Here is a 22,544-nt window from a genome sequence, read left to right on the forward strand (position 1 = left end):
TAAATCCAAAGAATGCTGTCAAATAAATCAGTTCTAAAATAAATCGAAGTTTTGAAACAACAGATTTTTTTCAGATAGATAATACGAGTACTAGATTTAAATCGTTATGTTTTTGTTTTACAAAAATCACCCTTTAATTTTTCTTAGAAATTTCGACTTTTGATAAAAATTCCTTCCACTCAACAAACTATGAAAAACTAGTCAAAATTTAAGTCTGTTGTTTTATATACAGAGTTGATCAAAAATGTAAGATTCCATCGAATGTAATACCATACAATATGATCGAAAAAAACGGCGCCAGCGATGGCTATGAAATAAAAATCGCTGTCATTTTTATGCAAAATTATATTATGGGGAATGTAATTGATGTTCATTTCCAAGCCAAATGGACGCCGTTTTTTTCCAATCATAGAGTACTTCTGCATCGAATCCCGAAATAATATACAGGGTTTCTTTGAATGTGGTACACAATGATTTAAAATTGAAACTAAAAGAATTTTGCACTTTATTTATTTTAGTTTCAATATAATGATGTGTGTCTCACTCATTCAAAATAAGATAGTAACTTAAATAATCTCTGCACCTTTGTGGTGGATTCATTTCTTCAAAAAAGTCTTCTGGGTATTTTGCCACTGAAAGAAAATCTACAAAATAAAATAATAATTGTAGATTGCCTTTAATTATGCATTGTTGACAAATTGGTCTCCGTTAGATTAACGCAGCGGGGTTTACAAAAAATAACTATTTTATTTTGTAGATTTTCTTACAATGCCGAAATACCAACAAGAATTTTTTGAAGAATATAGTAACTTATTACAAAAAGTGACCAATCGTTCGATATTAATTTTGTCTCACCCTGTATAATTTTAAGCGTCAATTTTAAATTGTTTTATCGTACAGTGGTTACTTTGTAGCATTATTGTCGCCATTATAACATACTATACTATATAGGGCAAAGTGTAATTAAGGTAGGTAGCTTTAATTCAAATTTAAAATGTGTGCACTATTTTTAGAAAATGCTAAATATTTCAAAAACTTCTTCTTGTTTTATGATGGTTCTGCTACAAGGCAATCGCCATTTTAAAAACTTTACATTTTAGACATAAATTTCTTTAATGAAACTAATCTCAATTTTCTTCCTATAATTCGAAAATCAATAATATATAGAACGTTTCATTTGAAGCAACACAACAATAATACAGGGTGGCCCATCGAAAACGTTCCGCAAGGCATAACGGCCAGGGCCGTCAATTTTGTTTGTGAGGGGGACAACTTTTGCCCTAAAAATGATTGTAAAATCTTCAACCCTCTAGGCGAGGGTGTCATCCCCCAACTTTTTTCAAATGGGAAGGGGGGTCAAGTAGTGCCGCAATGAAAAGGGCTTTCTATTCTCTATATTTCCCCGCTTCGTTTTTAAAAATCGGTCGAGTCATTTTGAAAATATGAAGGATTGAAATTTGGAAAGTATTTTTTGCAAAAAAAAAACGCATAAATTGAATTAATTGAAAAAAACTTACCTAATTAATGAAGCAAATGCTGAAAAGGTTGCCCGCCAACCTCCATACAGTAATACAAATTATTTTCAAACTGTTCTCGAACATTCTGAAGAACTTGCGGGGTCACTTCGCGACAAACATCAATAATTCGTCTTCGCAGGTCTTCTAATGAGGCGGGTGGAGTGCTATACACTTTACTTTTTATGTGTCCCCACAGAAAAAAGTCTAAAGGAGTCAAGTCGGGTGACTGGGGAGGCCACTCAACTGCACCCCTTCGTCCTATCCACCGACCGGGAAAGTTATTGTTTAAATAATTACGCACATTTTGAGAGTAATGTGGAGGCGCACCGTCTTGTTGAAATATTAGTTCCGCTTCAACGTATCCAGGATTGTTCTCTATGATGTCAGTTAGGGCTGGGTCGATGGTATTTTCCAGTAAATCCAAGAACACATCATCTGTTAGATTTCCAGGAAGAAAAAAAGGACCCACAATAGAATTTCCAAAAATACCAGCCCACACGTTCGATTTCTGAGGGTTTTGGGTGTGCACCTCGTGAAAAACCCTGGGGTTGTCCTCAGCCCAGTATCGACAGTTGTGCTGATTAACTACACCGTTCAAAAAGAAAGTACACTCATCCGAAAAACACACATTAAATAGGAAATTATTATCATTCGCCACTCGTTCACTCATAGTTTCACAAAATTGCAAATGACGATCAAAATCGTCTTCGTTGAGTTCTTGTACCAACTGAATTTTGTACGGGTGGAACTTGTGTTTTTTTAATATCCTTTGGACTACAAGTGTCGATTCACGCCGGTCTCATTGGCTAATTTTCTTGTACTCAGCGTACTATCCATGGCAACTTCGCCCAATACGAATACCTCCATAGCTTCATTTACTACAGGATTTTCCCTCTGTCTCTTTTTATTCATAACGGAACCAGTTTCGCGAAATTTTGCTACTAACTCGCGAACAATTTTGCCATAAAGGTGTTTGTCAGGATGGCGTTCATTGAATATCTGCGCAGCCTGATTGCCACATTCATTATTTTTAAAATAAAGTTCGATTATTTCCACTCTTTCTGCAAGTGAGTACACCATAATTGTTAAAAAGTTTAACGATATTGAAAAGAACTTCAACCGCTTCAACGCACAAGTCACAGAACAGCTATCTAGCAACTACCGCACCTGATCGTTCAACTTTCTGGCAAGGAAAAAAATGCGTAAACATCTAGAAATAATAAGAAAAAACTGCAAATTGGTCGAAGGAATTTATCCTTATCGTTACTCTGATAAATGTTTAAATAAAATTTTCAAATTTCAATCCTTCATATTTTCTCAATGACTCGACCGATTTTCAAAAACGAAGCGGGAAAGTATAGAGAATATAAAGCTCTTTTCATTGCGGTACCACTTGACCTCCCTTCCCATTTGAAAAAAATTGGGGGATGACACCCCCGCTTAGAGGGTTAAAGATTTTGCAATCATTTTTGGGGCAAAAGTTGTCCCCCTCACAAACAAAATTGACGTGTTTTTGAATTTTTTGAAAAAAAAATTACCCTGGCCGTTATGCCTTGCGGAACGTTTTCGATGGGCCACCCTGTATATAACTTTTTTGGGTGCACCCTGTAGAGCTCCAAATAATTTTAAGCTATAATCAACTAAAACTCTGCATGTGTTCCAAAAACTCAGTATGTCCCAATACTTAAATAAAGGGTTGCAAGAAAAAATACAAAATCAAAATACCGGGTGCGTCTCAAAAGTGATTTTAAGATAAAACAACGAGATTTGTTATGTTAGTATATATATGAGATAAATTAGGATTGATTGACGTATTTAATTGTTTTTTGCCACTTCCTGTTTCACCGGAAATGACTACAACATTGATTTTTAAATGGCATCCTCGGCACATTTCTACTTTATTCGATAGAAAATGACACTCTAAATAGAATGACTTATCATATGTCAACTTTCAACATTTAAAAATCAAAAGTTGCAATCATTTCCGGTGAAACAAGAAGTAATAAAAAAAAATTGAATACGTCAACCAATCGTAAATCATGTGATATACTAACATATCAAATCTCGTTTTTTTATCCGAAAAAATAAAAAAATATAGGGGTGAACGACTTAGTTGAATTGCAGTCTGCTTAAATGCAGAAATTTTTTATCAAGAATAAAATTTCTGCAAAAATCACAACACACATTTTCCTATGTAGGTTCAAAATTAGTGGTCACGCTGTATAGGGTGTCCCATTTTAGTTGAAATCATACGGTATCTCCGTTATTCGCGAAGATAGAAGAGTGCGGTTTGCACAAACCTATGCCACTTTTTTGTCAAACGGAAGATGCTGTCAACAAAATTTTCCTAACCCCCTTCGTTTCTGAGCACCCTGTAGCTCAGAAACTCTTTTCCAAAATTTTGCAATTTAGGACAGCCGCCGTATCTCCGTTATTATGGATGATATCGAGAAGATGAAAACTATTGAAAACTGATTCTTGTAGAACTTTTTACGTAGAATACAGTGGCGTAGTCTGTTTTTCTACGAAAAAAATATTTTTGAAAATATGAACTAAAGTTATGTTTTTTTAAATGGAACACCCTGTATATCTATAATTCATATGATCCGCCTTGCTATGAGCTTCTCAAAAATACATATCACTCTATATTTATTTTCACTATTTACTGCAATATTTAAAATATATCATTTTCTTATTAGTAGGCCGTGATAAATTACAAAAAATCAAAATGGTATTTACTAAAATAGTCATACACACATTAAAATTTTATTTAGGTTTGATATATTTTACTTTTAAACTGTTACCAACTGAATCTCTGAATATATTTTTCTTTTTTTTATAACGGAATTTATTATAACGGGATGGGTTTGCAAATATCTAAAAGCTTGCATTATTAAAGCATTTTCCAGGTGTTCGACATTGTATTAGTTGCCACGATATATTTCATATTTCAAAAATCCCCAAAATCAGAAATCGAGAACGGACAAATCCGGGAATTCAAACCAAATCATATGGGTCCATTGGTTCCAATTCATTGATTTGACAAATAATAATTTAACAAAATTCTAATATTTTCGTTGTAACTTAAGTTGTGAGGGGGGTGGGCACATCTTGCTGAAAGTATATTTCACGTAAATTAGCTAAAGGAATATTTAAAAGTTCCGATACGATAGCTTCCAAAATTTACAAATAGCGGTAGAGAGTTAAGTTTCCTTAATATATATAGAATTTATTAGTGGCTCTCAAAATAAAACAAAAGACAGATAGCACTATACTTTTAATAATTCTTTAGATTCTTTTATTATCAATCATGGCCTACTGATAAATAGGATCCTTTAATATATATTTTTAAATAATGCACTAAATAGTGAAAATAAATATAGAGTGATATATATTTTTGAGAAGCTTATGGCAAGCCAGATCATATAGTTTATAAATATATAGGGTGTTCCATTTAAGAAAACATAACTTTAGTTCATATCTTTAAAAAATATTTTTTTCGTAGAATAACAGATTACGCCACTGAATTCTACGTAAAAAGTTCTACAATAAACAGTTTTCACCGTCTCGATACCTTTAAGAATAACAGAGATACAGGGAGTATCCCAAATTGCAAAATTTTCAAAAAGACCCTGTAGCTCAGAAACGAAGAGGGCTAAAAAAAAGATAAAAATTTTGTTTACGGCATCTTCCGTTTGACAAAAAAGTGGCACAGGTTTGTGCAAACTGCACGCTTCTATCTTCACGAATAACGGAGATACTGTATGATTTCAACTAAAATGGGACACCCTGTACATGCTGTATCATATTGATTGTGTGGTAACAAATATTAATATCTAATCATTTGTTTTGTTTGTCCAGGAAAAAATATCCGTAACATTTGTTGATTAATTTAATGCAAAAATATTTTCCTTTGTCATTTTAGGATTTTGTTTCTTGAAATCAGATTATTCTGAAACTGGGCATATTTTACAGTAGGTCCCCGGATTGTCTTTACAAGAGGGAACACTTTTTTGTTATTAACACCATTAACACCTAAAAATCAAAACGTGCTTCTATGGTAATATCATTCATTCTTTGATAGGTTAGTATTAATTTTGATTAGAATGTAGAATGTTTGGGAGGGTTTAATCACCGCGACCTTAAAGATCTATTGTGTGTTCCCCATTCTTCTATGTGTCCCCCAACGTTCTATTTCCATAGTGGACCGTAAATAAGTTTTAATACGTTTCAATGCAGAAAACGAGCGTTCAGCAGAACAGTTAGTAATAAAAGTACATGTGAAGATTCTTAATGCTATGAAAGTATTTGGAAACAGGTCTTGAGCGTTTTTTTCATAAATTACTTTAAGAAGCTCTCTAGCAGATGGTTTTGCTGACTTAATGCATTTTATAAATTCACAAAAATGTATTAATTCATTAGGCATTGACTCGTCTAAATCATTTGGATAACAGGTTATTAAATGTCTGGACTTAATGTCGTCAATACTTAAAGTAGATAAATCACTAAAGAAACCAAATTTGGTTGAAAAGTCATTGTAGGCACTTTTCCTATAGGAAATTTCAAGGATTAATTTATCAATAATAACATTAAATACATTTATCATTTATCCTAAAATCGTCCCTAGCGTTAAATAGAGTTTCATTATCACTGGTTTCATCAAATTGTCGTTTCACTTTTCTCTTTTTATCTGTCGCATATTCTTTCTCACCGAACAATTCTATGACCCTTCTTTCATATTCCTCAAATGATTTAGTATTATCTAGATTTCTAATTTCAGAAAAATATTTTTCCAATGAGCTATATAAATCTGCAGCAAGTTGTAGATCAATATCCACTATTTGAAGCTTTTTATTGACCGCATCTAATCTATTTAAAACGTCTGTCCAAAATACCGCCATAAAACCCATTTCTAGGCTTTTGAATTGTTTAAGGAGACTAGAAGCATCTAATCGGGTTTTAGGCTTTTCGGTATCGTCTTCAGAAATTGACTCCAACGTGGATTTTATTTCATTGGAAGACAAAGATAGTGATTGGCAAGCTTCATTTCGTGCAGACCAACGTGTTTTTGATAAATTTTTTAATGTTTTTGAATTTATTTTTTTATATTCGAGGTATTTATGTATTTATTAACTGGATGCATGGCACAATGCAGTAAAAAATAACCCAAGCGAATTATATATTTAAACAATAATAATAGTTAAGTAAATAAATATGTAATCGGCTAAGGCTATATTCGAAATATTTTATGAACAAAAATAAAAGTTAAAAAAAAAGATAAATATTTTGGTATGCTCAAAATTTGCCGCCCCTAAAAATCTGCCGCCCCAGGCCCGGGCCTAGTTGGCCTAGGCCTAAGTCCGGCACTGGTTGTAACTCATCGTACAGTCCCAGGCATAGGTCCCAGGGCTTTGACGATAGTCGTCTCGGTGCATTCAGTGATAAGGTTGTGTTTCTAAGAAATTTCTTCGAGTGTCTTAGACTGTTGGAGGATTCTCATTGCAGGTTACTGATGGAGTCTTCAGGTTCTTGAGTTCTACTTTAAGTTGGTTTCCACTTGGAAAGCAGTTTTGGTCTACTTAGTGGAGTGCTCGTTCCTTTTCTAGCAGATCATTTGCTTTTTCATTGCCTACTATTCGTTGGTGAGCTGGCACCCAGAGTAGGGGAACTTTGTTTTCTTTGCCTAATTTGTTCAGCTTCTCTAGGCATTCTTTGACCATCTTCGAATTGATGGTTACTGAGTTGATCAGTTGATCACTTTTAGAGCTGCTTGACTATGGGATAAGATGGTTATTTCCTGTTTTCGATAGTTCCTATCTAAGATAAATGATTGTACTCATCTTTCGATAGCGTAGATTTCTGCCTGAAGGATGCCGGGGTAGGTATTTAATTTTTGGGTTCAAATAATCCTATCCCTGTCCCAACTTTGGTTTTGGAAGCATCAGTATACCACGTTACTGTATGGTCTTTTACATGCTGACCAATGGCTTCTTTCTTCGAATCCTTTATATTGCACAATACTGCAGTGAAGTTGTACATTCTTCGTATGTCATCCAGTGGAGGAGTGGAATTTTCTTTTTGGGTGTGTTCCAAACCCCTGACCTTACAATTTTCCTAGTACTATTTCCGTCAATGGCCATTCTAATCATTGTCGCTTTGGCACATCTATCGACGACAATGTGCAGTGGTGTTAGATCTAGAATGACATTGCTGCTGTTGGGCATGTTCTCATGGCACCTGTGATTAATTTTGATTAACGTCATTGCTATTTTTTGCTATTTTAGTTAAAGAAGCACACACTTTTTAACCACCTTTCCCTTAGCATTGAGCCAAATAAATTGTGTGCTTCTTTAACATATTGAAACAGCAAGAAAATATGAAGTAAAAATGATATTACCATAGAAACACTTATATAGTAACTTTCAACGAAACTTTTTGAAGGAGAATTTTAACTATATTTTCGTTTTTTTATAAGACGATATTTGGGAATTTATAATGGGAATTTGGAACAGTATAATTGGGATTAATCATTTTAGAACAAGGAAAACTTTTATAAAGAATGCATTTTTCTCAAAAAGTTAATAATAAAAAAAGTGTTTATCAAGACAATCCGGGGACGAGTACAGGGTCCGGCAATAGTGCGTCAGGCATCTGTAGCTCCTAGAATAAAACACTTGAGAATTTTGTTTAAATTCAAACGCTAAGTATGTACCAGGATGTATTTCAGGAAAATATTTTAACTTCTATAGGGTGGCTCAAAAAAGTGTGAGTGGACCTGGATAATTTTTTTTAAATGGAACACCCTGTATATAATTGCATTTTTGGCTTCCTTTTAGATCACTTTACAAAACCCTAAGATATGAATAAATATATTTCGATAGTTTCAGACATATTAAAAAATATGTATTTTTCAGCCCTTTTTAAAAAAATTATTAAAAATACAAGAACTGTTCTGAAATCAAAACTATATTAGGTATTTACATTAGTTAGTCTGTTCTTACTTTGTTATAAATATGGTAATCGTATATCATACAGGATGTTCAATATTCTACGCCAAACTTTCTAAAATATAAAACAATTTTTCTTTGTTATTTTAAATGGAACACCCTGTATATTATTTTTTTATTAGATGGAGAGTTAAAAAATGAACATTTTTTGTATTTAGAGTATTTTAAAATTTTGAACGGTTTCGCAGATACGCGCAGTATTATTTCATATGGCGCTTTCAATGGTAAAATAGGAGATAAAAATCATTGGGCGGCTTTGATAAAAATTTACTGTGGAAAATGCCATATGAAATATAAAACCGCAAATATCTGCGAAACCGTTAAAAATGTGGAAATACTCTAAATACAAAAAATGTTCATTTTTTAATTCTTCGTCTACTGAAAAAATAATATACAGGGTGTTCCATTTAAAAAAACGAGGAAAAATTATTTTATATTTTAGAAAGTTTGGCGCAGAATTTTGAGCATTCTGTATAATTTACGATTTTCATATTTATAGCAAAGTAAGTACAGACCATCTAAAGTAAATACCTATATAGTTTTTATTTCAGGACAGTTCTTGTATTTTTAATAATTTTTAAGAAGGGCTGAAAAATACATATTTTTTATTTATTTTTTAATATCTCTGAAACTATCAAAATATATTTATTCATATCTTAGGGCTATGTAAAGTGATCTGAAAGGAAGCCAAAAATGCAATAATATACAGGGTATTCCATTTAAAAAAAATTATCAAAGTCCACTCACACTTTTTTGAGCCACCCTATAGAAGTTAAAATATTTTCTTGAAATACATCCTGGCACATACTTTAGGTTCGCACTTAAACAAAATTCTCAAGTTTTTTATTCTAGGAGCTACAGATGCCCGACGCACTATTGCCGGACCCTGTATATTGTGTTTAATAAGTTAGGGAAAATAATAAGAAAACAACTTTTCATACAATTTTTTCTCATTTGCGATTCGCCTAAAAAGGAATCTTAATAAAAACAGGATGTAAACAGAACGTAATAATACAGACTTACCTAGAAAGATAAAAACAGCGCTTTTCTATTATTTGTTTTAAAGTATGTAGCTCGTTAGGTAAAGCACCCATTGTAAATAATTCTTTAAGCTTATAGGATTTTTCACAGGATATTATAATCTTTTTTTATTACAGCATCTGTGACAGACTAAATTGTAAAATCGTTATTTTTAGAGCTTGCTCAACCGGGTCTCACAATGCAAATTCACCTCAAATATCCATTTAGTTGGTCATTGGCAAGCACTCTCTCATTGTACATGAAAATAACAAAACAAACATTTAATGATCTGGATAAAATTGATAGTTAAATAGTAAGACTCACCCGGGAGTACTCCGCCCCCTAGCTACTGATTTATTCTATTCAATATATCCCATTCCATATTTTCCATCTAATTCAAATATCATTCTGTTATATATTGGTTAATCATCTTTAACAACTAGCTAGTGTCACCTGAAATAGTATAGGGGCTTCCCCCGGACGCAAATCTGCCGCTAAACAGATTCGCATCCCAATCGAATAGGCTAGGGGTACCTCACTACCCCAGCGCCGCATCTTGTCAATCGAGAAGACAAGGGAGACCTCAAACTCTCAAGACCAACCTCGAAGGCAAGACGTCACAAGAGGTTTTCTTCTGGTCAAACGACCCGTTACCTTACAGTACTTACAACGTTTATAGTCAAAAGACTTTCAACCCCCAAATATCAGCTCTATGACAAAACACACCACAACAGCCGGCCGGCCTATCAACTACTGACTCGCCTCCGGCAAGCTAAGCCTCCTCTTACATCACAATTTTACCGGATCGTAAATATTTACATTACTTGCCAATGAATCATACTATTTTCTCTAATCGACTTTCAAATAGAGTGTTTTAGCATTACTAGATAAATAAATAGAGAGTTTCCGAATTATAAAACCATTATTATAACCAACTTATTTTCCATTATTTTAACCAACTTTTCTTTTTATTTATGTTTTACAAAATGATTCATATTACATAGGTAGTATTTTAAAAAGATTTTGAAAAAATCATCAGTGCAATTTAATTATTTTATTGTTGAGGTGTTTGAAATTAAAAAAAAAAATACACAATCAGTAATTTTTGACCTAATTCACTTCTTAGAATATCTCCAATGAAACAAAATTACAACAGGTGCGTATTAGGATATTTTGAAGAGGCCGAGTTAGTTATAGATGAGATTTTTTATATTTTTTCATTGAATAAAGAATAAACTAAAATGAAATTTTGTTAAAAGCTTGAATTTGGTATTGAGCTGTCTTAGGTTAAACGCTATTTTTTTTTAATTGAGAAAGCAATTAATAGCAGTGTTTTGAAATTCAAAATCACGAAATTTGGTATGTATATGACATAAATCAGGACTGATTGAAGAATTCAATTAGTTTCAGTCACTTCCTGTTTCACTAGAATTGACTACAAATTGTGATTTTTAAACGGTACACTCGGTATATTTTTACTTTATTTGACAGAAAATTACATTCTGAATAGAATGACTTATATTCTATGTCATCTTTTGATATCTTCGTACTCATAAAAATAGAACTTTAAATTTCAATCTAGAGTGCCATGGCTGTGCCAAACCACTAATTTTTAATTAAGGAGACCAGGAAAAATAGATTTGATCGTGTAATATTTTTCTTGATTTTTCCTGGTCGGTTAAAAGATGCCCAAATCGTATTTTTAATCATAACTCATTTTTTACAAAGTTCAAGCATTTTTTACGATTAGTTCGGTACCACATACTTGCTATTTCGAGTCAAATTTTCGTTATAAACAAAGCCATGACACTCTAGATTCTAGATTGAAATTGAAAATACAATTTTTTAAGCGAAAATGTCAAAAGTCAAATGAGATGTCATTCTATTCAGAATGTTATTTTCTATCGAATAAAGTAAAAAAATATCGAGAGTACCATTTAAAAATCAATAGTTGCAGACATTTCCGGTGAAACAGGAAGTGACCGAAAATAATTATTCATAAAAGATAAAAAAATTATATATGGATGAGCCACTTTTGAAAAACATCCGGTAGATTAATTATCTCTACTCTCATCTATATCTCTTAATAATCCCCTTGTAAAATATATGGTAATTAATGATTTATTGCATTTCAGGCGCTCCTGAAAATATCGTCCGCATATTTGAACAAGAAAATTCCGAACATACCCGACATTAAATTGGAGGGCGGAGATGAGAAATGGTAAGTAAGGGATTGTTGAGTGATAAATGCCTATTCTAATATACAGTACGGTCACCGGTTTGTTTTTAGAAGAGGAAAAACTTTTTTATTATTAACATTTGGACAAAAATACATTCTCCATAAAGCTTCATTCGGAATTAGCGGTTTCAATTATTACACGTTATACTTTTTAGTTTACGATCATTCACAATGTCTACAAAATACAATTAAAATTAATAAAATATCCTAGCAACAGCTTGCAGTAATCAGTTGTATCCATAGAGAAAGCCTAATATTTAGTTTATAAAACAATAAACTTTTGATTTCTAACCATATTTTCTCTTAACAGATGATAATAAAAGGCCAAAATGACATTCCTCGCAAGTTCTGAAGTATAATTAGTGGAAAAGTTAAAAGTTTGGTAACTTTTTCCACTAACTGAAAATTCCTACCACTAATTTTAACGCTCTGAATGCTTAAGCTACTTCCACACCGAAAGCAACACCTAGGAACATTAAGTATGTTTATGTTGCTTGTTCCTGGAACTTGTTTATGAATGTTGCCAAAAGTTTATTTAAGTTCCTCATTGTTTACGGTTGCAGCAACAAAAGTTTCTATAAGTTGCTTGTTCCCATATTTAGCGGCAAAGATCAAAGGCAATATAGAAACATTGGTAAACATTTTATGTTCCTCGATGGTATTTTTATAGTGTGGAGAGGTTGTTGCTTGTTTCCAAAACCCGAAACATGTGTCGTGAAGCCGTCGCATCGTTGCCCAAATCATCAGTTGATTTAGTAGTCTATACTAATATATAAAATCCTTAAGTGACTGACATTCTGATTAATCACGATCCTGCTCAAACCACTCAACGTAAGAAGCTCAATTTTGGCATACAGCTTGATTCTAGGGTGTAGAGGTTCGATAAGAAGGGATTTTTTGAAATTCCAGTTCCAAAAGGGTGAAACCACCCCTCAAATATTACAATATTTTTTATTTAAAAAACGGTCAAGTTTCCGAAAAAACGCTTAAACACGTATATTTTATTTTGTTTTTTTACATATTTTAAGATTTTTAAAAATGTATACAGGGTGTGTCGAAAAATCTGGTCATTGATTAATCACGATCCTGCTTAAAGCGCTTGACGTAAAAAGCTGATTTTTGGAAAATAGATTGACTTTAGGGTGTAGAGGTTCGATAAGAAGGGATTTTTCGAAACTCGAATTCTAAGGGGGTGAAACTATCCCTCAAATATTAAAATACTTTTTATTTAAAAACCGGTAAGTTTTTCGGAAAAACTCTTAAATACGTATATTTTATTTTGTTGTTTTAGATATTTTAAGATTTTTTATAAATTTATACAGGGTGTTTCATAAAATATGACCATTGAGTAATCATGATTCTGCTTAAACTGCTTGACGTTTAAATGGTTCGATAAGGAGGGGTTTCTCGAATCTCAAATTCCAAGAGGGTGAAAACGCCCCTCAAATATTACAATATTTGTTATTTAAAAAACGGTTAGTCTTTCGGGAAAACGCTTGGAGAAGCATAATTTATTTGGTTTTTTTACGTATTTTGAATTTTTTTAAAAAATCATACAGGGTGTTCCAAAAAGTTGGGTAATTTCTTAACCACGATTCTGCTTAAACTGCTTGACGTAAAAAGCTTATTTTTGGCAAACGGATTTTTCGAAAGTCAAATTCCAACGAGATGAAACTACCCCCAAGTTATATAATACTATCGCCATATTGTTTTTTCTCATGCTGACATAAATGTGAGAAAATTTTATCCAGTTTGTATGTTACTGGAAATTCTTGCTTTGTTTTATCATCACCATTACAAATGATCAATTCGACGCGAACGAAGTCGCCGGTACACGCTAGTATAATAATAAAAACAAACATGCCTTTTAAATGGATAACAGAAAATATAATGTGTTTAATTGAATAATATTATACTATATCATCTTTTTTTAATGAACTCAGAAGACGTATGACACCATGTGACTTTCTTTCTAAAAGACTTGGTCTCGTCCAACATTTACGGACTAGTTTTTTCTTTTTTTGTAAAATAATTACAATTGCAGCTGCTGCTGCCTGCAAATCTTCGTCGTACCACATTGTAAACTAGAAACAGAAAAACACACTGCACTGGTGTGGACAAATGTTTCCTGTTGCAGCAACACAACGAAACAGTCACAAGAATGAGTTACCTTGGTGTGGAAAGAATGTTTACGGAACTTTTGCTGTCGTTTCAGTTTCCATAAACAGGTTGCGGCCATCTGCAACAAAATTTTCCTCTGTGTTTCTTTGGTGTAGACGTAGCTTTACATGCAAATTAGAGGAACAAACTACACTAATTGAAACCACTAATTTATCCCATTAATAGAGAGGTTCGGAATGAAGCTTCTTTTTCTGAATGAAAAGTTTTTGATTGTTTTAAAATGGTAAATTTTGTTTGGTACTTTTACGCCTAAAGCTTCATTCAGATCATCGTATTTAGTGGAATAAATTAGTGGTCCCAGTCTAATTTTGACGTTCTGAATACTTACATTGAAATTAAAGGAACAAACTTCTAAGTTAATTGAAACCACTAATTCATTCCACTAATTGCGAGGTTCTGAATGAAGCTTAATAGGTAGTAATTATTACCAAATCTGGTATTCAGTTTATTTAAATAAGAATTCATAATTTTCAGTTTATTTAAGTAAGAAAAATTATGCAAAATCCAAATGTACAAGTTTCTTTCTGTATATTTTAAGTAATTAAAATTTCTCAAATAAAACGTCAAATAACACTAATCTTTATCGTAGATTTCAGTTAAATTAGAAAAATATTTTAATTAAAATTTCATTTTAGAAAACCTTTTATACTTGTTTATACGCAGTAGTTGCGAAGAAAATTTTTCATCTGAAATTAATTTCTTTCAAATGAATGCTATAAAATATTCAAAAGTACTGAATAAATTAAAAAAAAAACAATTAAAATATTATATTGGATGATGGAGAAAAAAGTAGAAAGCAATCGATAATTAATTAATATTGGAATATTCTTTATGTTCAAGTTGACTATTAGTGAAAAAGCAAGATCGGGAAACTATAAAAAAGGATAAATATAGATTAAGGTTATTAAATTCTCCATAGTGTTGTAAAACATAATAGGCAATCTTGGACAGCTATTTACTGGCATATCTACGTCTTAAAATTTTAACGAGTTTTCAGATAATATGGAAAATATTCGCGTTTTTCCACGCTATATTTTATTTTTCTCTAATCAATTGATTCATACAAAGGCTATTTTAGATATTTTTCAAATTTTTCAAAATAAGAGAGTAATTTAAATATATGAACATTAAATATACAGGGTTATTCACCACATACGACATGGAGTATTGCAGCTAAACGATTAGATTTTTACAAATTGTAAGTTTTGGGTTCGTTGAAAGACTATTACAGCTACAATTTAAAAAATATTTTTTCAAGATACAGAGTGTCCTAAATAAATAAAAAATGTTATACTTGAATTTTTTAATTTTTTTTAAATGGAACACCTTGTATGTTATTTTATTGTTTATTTTATTGTTAGATTTTAATGCTAAATATTTACTGAAGTTTATTTATTGATCAGCTATTGTGTTGTAATAATAAAAACAATACTAACTTAAAATTATACAGAGTGTCTAAAAATTTATTTTAAATAATTACTAGCTTTAAATGGCAATAACTTATTTAATTTAAATGGAACACCCGGTATATTCGAGAATCAGATGCCCACAAATGAGTTAATTACATACTGACATATTTCTTTTAGTTAATATATTATTCTAAATAAATGTGGATTTGAATTAGAAATCAATATAATAATAAGTTATGAAAATGAACGTCTCTGTTGTTATACGAGTAAAGCTTGATTTTCATACATCCGTTGGGTTGAATGTAAAGACTTGGATTGGTTAACCGTTTCTAACCAACTGAAGTCTTTAAAGTCAACCAATAAAATTAATATCGGACCATCGTATCAACGGATAACGGACGCATGAAAATCAAGCTTAAATAAGTATTCGTCAAAAAATGAAATAAAATTTATAAGGTGTTACTTTTTACCATAACAAGACTTTTTTACTAATACACATATAAAATTCAATTTTTTAGTAATTGGAGCAATTATTGTTAATAAACGCAAACAGTCAATTAATGCAGTTTGAATATTGGAAGCATATCAATTGGTACTCTAACATATATTTAAACAGATATTTTATAATGAAATAAGCAAAGTATATCGACAATATTAGTCGACTCTCTGTACACCCTTCAAAAATTTGTTACATCTTTAAAAATAATCAAAAATGTCAATATTCCATGGGTATATTGAAAGTATTAACTAATTATAAGAAAATGCATTTTCTACGAAAACTTGAAGAGATAGGTAAAAAATGGTATAATACAATTTCATAAACAATTTAATTGTGCATCCGATTCACGTAAAATATACAGGGTGTTCCATTTAAATTAAAAAATTTATTGCCGTTTAAATCTAGTAATTATTTTAAATAAATTTTTAGTCACTCTGTATAAGGTAGTATAATTTTTCTTATTGCAACACAAAATTTAGTAAATAAAAAAACCTCAGTACAATATTTGGTTTTAAACTTAAATGGGCCTAGAGAAATAAAGCATTAAAATAACTGTTACTTTATTTTGACAAAAACGTAAATATTTCAAAAACGGTAAGATTCAAAATGCGGTAAATCTTAATCAAATATACCTTTATTTTAATCGTAGAAACTAAAAATGTAATAATATACAGGGTGTTCCATTTAAAAGAATACAACTTTGATATTTTTTATTTATTTGGGACATTCTGTATCTTGTAAAAATATTTTTAAATTGTAGCTCTAATAATCCTTCAACGGGCCCAAAACTTACAATTTCTAAAAACCTAATCGTTTAGCTACAATACTCCGTGGCGTAAGTGGTCAATAACCCTGTACAAATCTACACTTATTTTTTGGTATATCGTAGATCGAAAAAAAACGGCGTCAAAGACGGCTGGGAATGACAATCGATTATAATTTTAGCGAGGTCAATCTCTAGACGTCATTTACTAAAATTCAACATAAAACTTAACACTAATTATAGAAAATTTAACACTAATTATAGAAAGATTCAAAACGGATAGTACGTTTCCAGACGTAGAAATCTATTTCCAAAAAATTATTTTTTCTCAAATTTTGAAATACACTATTTAAAAGTAATTTTTACTCAATATAAAAATAAATTACAACCTTTTTAAGGCCAACTAGCAGTAAGCGGCATTAAAAAATAAGGAAGAGTACGGGCCAAGTAAATGACGTCTAGGACTTGACCTTGCCAAAATTATTATCGATTGTCATTCCCCAGCCGTCTTTGACGCCATTTTTTTTTAATTCGTATAGTACTTTATTTTTCGGCGTTTTAGTTGTTAATAACAGTTTTACATAGTGGTAAATAACTGTTATTTAGAAATAACAGTTTTTCTCACCCCTAGTTTGTAGAATGAATTAAATTTGTTTAATAATTTAGGAATATGTGGAACGTATGGCGCACTGTGCTCGAGGAGAATGAAAAGCTTGCGAGAGCCAGGCTGGCGGCCGTCGAAGTATTCCAGCAACAGATAGCTGACGATGCCAAGGTCCTTCGAGCTCACAAACTGCAAATGGCCAAGAAAGTAAGACAATTTTATTAAGAACTTTTATATTTGTCACGAATACCTCTTCATATATACGATGACTTAAAGTTCCATAGAAGCTTTCCATCAAGTTATTTTTTACAAAACATTCCTTATAGAAAATTTATTTATTTACTAGTTGACCCAACTAACTTTGTACCGTCTGACAGTGACGTGAAGTCAAGTGTTTATTGTCAATTGGTACATAAGGGATGGTAGGTATACGTACGTATGACTGATGATCTGGGATAATTGAGACCAATCAATAATTATTGTTCTCTATATTTTTGTTTAAGTTTTGATTCAGGTATTTTCTATATACAGGGTGGCGCACCTCATTCGCCTCGGTTGATTATACGAAAACGGAAAGATGTAGAAACAAAATATTTTATAGATATATGTGGGGAGATAATGTCCACAATTTAAAATTATTTTGAAATGTACAGGGTGTTTCAGAACTAAGATTCATACCAAAGTTATTTTTTTTCTTATGGGACACCCGGTATTTTATTTCATTTTTGGATTCTTGGGCCCAAAAAAAAGTATTTATTATAAGAGTTAATATGTTTAAAATCTTTGGTTTTTGAGATATTGAAAGATATTTAAATTTGCATGCTACAATAGAATAGATTATTAACACCCTGTACATTATTTTTTAGAATTATTTCTTGTATTGAGTTTAAAGGTAGAGAAATAAACTTCACAGAAAACTCTTATTCCTTTCTTATATGTACCTATACAGGGGTATCAAAAATTGCTGGTCTATTTTAAATATTTATTTTACATAAAAACTTTGTTATTTCAAATGCAACACTATATATTTTTTTAAATAAGTCGAAGCAGATTTAAATGCTCTTTCAAACTATATTAGGGTTTCCTATACCTATCTGGCTTTGAATAAAAAGCGATTTTTCAATAGAATTGTAATCAAGATGGCTAGTGTTGTCATGGCAAGTTTCTAGTGACAGTTAGTAGCTATTTTCAAAATCGAAATTAGTTTATGCACTTATTTAAATTTATACCAGTTTACTTATATTTAATTTACCTACAATAGTTTAATAAAAAATGTAATTAAATTAAAAATAATATTTATTAAATATATGTTTATTATTCTATCAAGAAAAACGAAGAAGTAGTCTTTAAATTATTTTACGATGACTTGTAGATCATAGATTTTCTATAAAAGAGCCAATTCTGCGTTTTCTTCACTTCCAACGATAGGTTCCTGCCTAATAGGTTTTTTATAAACCACACTACCAGGCAAAATAGGACAAGAAGTTTTTCAAAGAAACTCTTATCAGGAAGATTCCTATTTGGATATCTTTGAGCATAAGCCCTTGAGGCCAAGAAGCAATTTTCCTCACAAAATAATATCACTAGTAACATATCTATTCGTTTCGCCAGCAGATACTGCTTTATTTTTCTTGATAAAATAATGAATACTTACTTATTAAATAAACTATTGTAGGTAAATTTAAATAAACTGTTATATCCATAAAATAGATCAGCAACTTTTAATAGCCTTGTATAAATTTAAGAAACAAATACCATTTTTCAGTAAAGTTTATTTATCTACCTTTAAACTCAGCATAAGAATTAGTTCTGAAAAGTAATGTACAGGGTGTTAATAGTCTATTCTATTGCAAAAAATAGGCTTGAGAGATACATTGAAAACTCCACAGTAAAAACATCACTGACCAGTCAACCACACTAAGTTTTTTTACCACGTTGAGTAAGTTATTTCTACTTGACTCTTATAGCCTTTTCTGTAACATGTATTTCCATTTCAGTGTCCTGAGGATGGAATAAATAAATTCCGAAAGCTTGACTATTAACAAAGTGTATTAATTCTAGTCCAAATCCTTCCGACTGCAACCCCACTATTTCCTGTATTCCCAGATTTTCTTTCTCACTAGTCAGTCGATACTACTGTCTGCGTGCTTTATCTATAAACATATTTTTAAATTATGAGCTATTATTGCTCGCATATTTTTTAAAATTATTAATGTAAAAATCTCAAATAGAAAACCTAATAAGCTGCTTTTCCGGAACACTTGATCCCCTTGTATATTGTTTTACATATCTTTTGTAAAAAAATAATTTACAATTATTTTTAATGTAATTTTAATGAAATCGTGCATTTAAATAATTTTATCATCAATTCTTATAAAATCAACAATAAGGTATTAATTAAAATATAATTAAATAAAGCCGAGAAGTTACTGGAATGACTTTATCGCGTAGTGTGCTCTAATCTTATCCATGTTTTTTCAGGTCGTCGATCAGTTGGCGCAGGTCCAAAAAGAACTCCAAACCTGCGTTCAGGATCTCGATAAGACAAAAAAGCTGTATTTCGACGAGGAACATTCGGCCCACGACGTTAGAGACAAGGCACGAGATATAGAGGAGAAGTACGTATCGTATTATAGAGTATTATGTTTTATGGTGTCGTTAGATCTTTACAGTGAAACATACGGTCGTAAAGCAGTGCAGTTTTGCACCATCTTGCGCTAGAAAGTTTTGAAGAATTGATTTTATTCCATTTAATATCTCATTTTATCAGCTTAATTTGCTTTTTTTAATCATTAAAATGTAAGCCACGTGGGTTAATATGGTAATGATAATATGTAATTGACCTATAAAATTTAATTTATTTTCATAAATTGGATTTATTAGTGGGATATAAATGAAATTCTGCGATACATAATTAGAAATAAAATGACTTAATATTTTAAATAAAAATATGGTTATAAATATACAAGATGGTTGTATAAAGCATAGATAAATGCAACAAGTTTAGATTGGAAAGCCCGTAAAAATTTTAGTTCGCGAAATTATTTTGGGTCGCGACCGTTATACGCGATCTGGCGCTGCTTAGCGGTTGCTAACAACAACGGCAAACAAAAACAGAAATAATTTTCTCTTGTCAAAGTCAGAATCTTCAAAAATCATAATAATCTTTCAAAATCTAAACCGCTCTCATTAAAGAAATTCCGAAAAGTGTTTATAGCGTCTATTCTCAAAGTAATTATTGCTATCTTGTGAGTTTAATACACGTTTTATTTACTCCAATCGGTGATAATTGTGAAAAAGTGGCATTAAAAACTTAAAAAGCTGTGCTGAGAACTGTGAACTGCAAAAACCATCGTGGATCGTGGCATAACGTCGGTTTCCAATGTTTCATAGGTATTTCATACATGCGTCCTTATATAAAATAAAGTTTCTTGTATGCAACACACTGTATTTTATTTATAAAATTAAACGAAAATAATAATAAATTTGAATAAAACAAAATTTGGCGATATAATTCCGGAAAAAGCCGAACCGCTCCGAAATTTTCAAAAGTTTTGGGTCGCGACCGTTGCAAGAATAGCGCCAAATAGTGTTTACATTGTCCTTATGGGCACTTTCCAATCTAAACTTGTTTCATTTATCTATGGTATAAAGTGTGTCCAACGAGAGGATACATGACAGTGAGAGGTTTTACTGTAATTCTAAATCATGAGTAAATTTAATTTTCTGCCATTTTTTTGATGTCGTCTATCGAAGTTTTCCCTGACTCGGTGGGCAGACTTTACTTATATAGTCTGTGAAATGAATAACTTTAAATTTGACAGTTCCCGCGGGCTTTTCTAGTGTTAATTTTATTAGGTTAGCAACTTGCGGCCATGTTGACGCAATGCCGTCTCTAATAGAACAGCTAATATATAAAATGACAGCGATCTTTATTTCATAGCCATCACTGACGCCTTTTTTTTCTATGATATTGTATTATTTGCAAATATAATTTTTCGGACATTGATACTTGCAAAATATACATATAAATTTTGTGAATGCCAATAATAATACATCTCTATTAGTAGATATTGAATGTTTTTGTTAAATTAGATCGGTTTTCAAACCCCAAAATTTAAAATATATTTTACATTTTACCTATTATCTTATGTACCGATTCATTATTTGTATATTGTAAAACATTTGCTGCATTTGTATGGCTCATAGTTTATTTGCCAAAGTATTTATTACTATAAATAGGTATATATATATATTGTATTTATTAACTGTATATTATGTATATTTCATGTAAACTATATCATTTTTAAAATACAAACCAAAAATATGAAGTATAATTATTTTTTCCATGTATTCTACAACATATTTATTAATCCGTAGTATCTAACTAGCGTGACGTCATAAATCTCGCTTCTAGGCTGTTCTATTAGAGACGGCATTGGTCTGATATTTAGAAATGTCAAAAGCTGATGACATTTTACTTTTGACATTATGACATTTCGTGTTGATTTTTGCAAGAAGAGGAAGAACTGTCACTTGTTTTATTATTTTCCTTTTCTACTTCACGAAAGTAAAAAGAGTAAACCTATCTGATTCGTTCAGGCACTCAATTTAAAGAATATCAGTAACTTTTTTGACAGAGGGATTTTATATTTGCCATGTTGGTAAAAAATAACGGTCACAATTCAAAGTTATTCATTTCAGAGACTATAATTGTGAAAGTTGCATTAATGACGTTTAAAGCATAAACTGCAACAGATTATTAAATAATTTATTCTCTTCTAAGTATAAACTGTAACAGACTATTAAATCAGTGGTATAAACTGTAACAGACTCAGACAGTGTATGAAAAATTTATATTTTTTCTTATAAAATATTAGAAATACTTAACCTTACCATATTAGTTGCAAGTCTCAGTTTGGAGATTTCACACTCTCTTAATTACAAATTACAAGTAGACTAATTTAATTTTTAAATATTCAGGTTTAGCATCATTTTTAAGCGTAAAATTATTTTTCACATCATAACCTAGATGTGTCTGATGCACATTTCTTTGTTGCAAATAATATAAAACGATTTAAAAGCAATACCTTGTAAGTAATTATATATCGAGAAACTATATCTCGTTGTATTTGACACAATGTCAATTTAATAATATAATAAAATTATATAAGGATTCTTGCCACTTAACTGCTAATATAGAAATTTAGTTCTACGCTGTGTTTGTCATAATGCGGATCAACCTGCTCTCACTACCGGTTTCGGAGCCCTACTCCATCATCAGGTGAACTTGGGAGATCCACAA

General features: G+C 31.2%; 1 protein-coding gene across 4 annotated transcripts in view; it reads left to right on the forward strand.

Annotated features, from left to right (window-relative positions):
• LOC115890029 (protein nervous wreck) overlaps positions 1 to 22,544 on the forward strand; it is a 110,806-nt gene that overhangs the window by 22,604 nt on the left and 65,658 nt on the right. For all 4 annotated transcript variants that reach the window (XM_030910139.1, XM_030910148.1, XM_030910161.1 and 1 more), the window contains exons 3-5: positions 11,680 to 11,765; positions 17,302 to 17,446; positions 19,721 to 19,857. In XM_030910139.1, coding sequence (XP_030765999.1) covers positions 11,680 to 11,765; positions 17,302 to 17,446; positions 19,721 to 19,857 — 368 coding nt within the window. The remainder of the gene's footprint in view (positions 1 to 11,679; positions 11,766 to 17,301; positions 17,447 to 19,720; positions 19,858 to 22,544) is intronic.

The sequence above is a fragment of the Sitophilus oryzae genome, unplaced genomic scaffold (assembly GCF_002938485.1).
Source record: "Sitophilus oryzae breed Bouriz unplaced genomic scaffold, Soryzae_2.0 scaffold_1177_pilon_pilon, whole genome shotgun sequence".
Lineage (NCBI taxonomy): Eukaryota > Metazoa > Arthropoda > Insecta > Coleoptera > Curculionidae > Sitophilus > Sitophilus oryzae.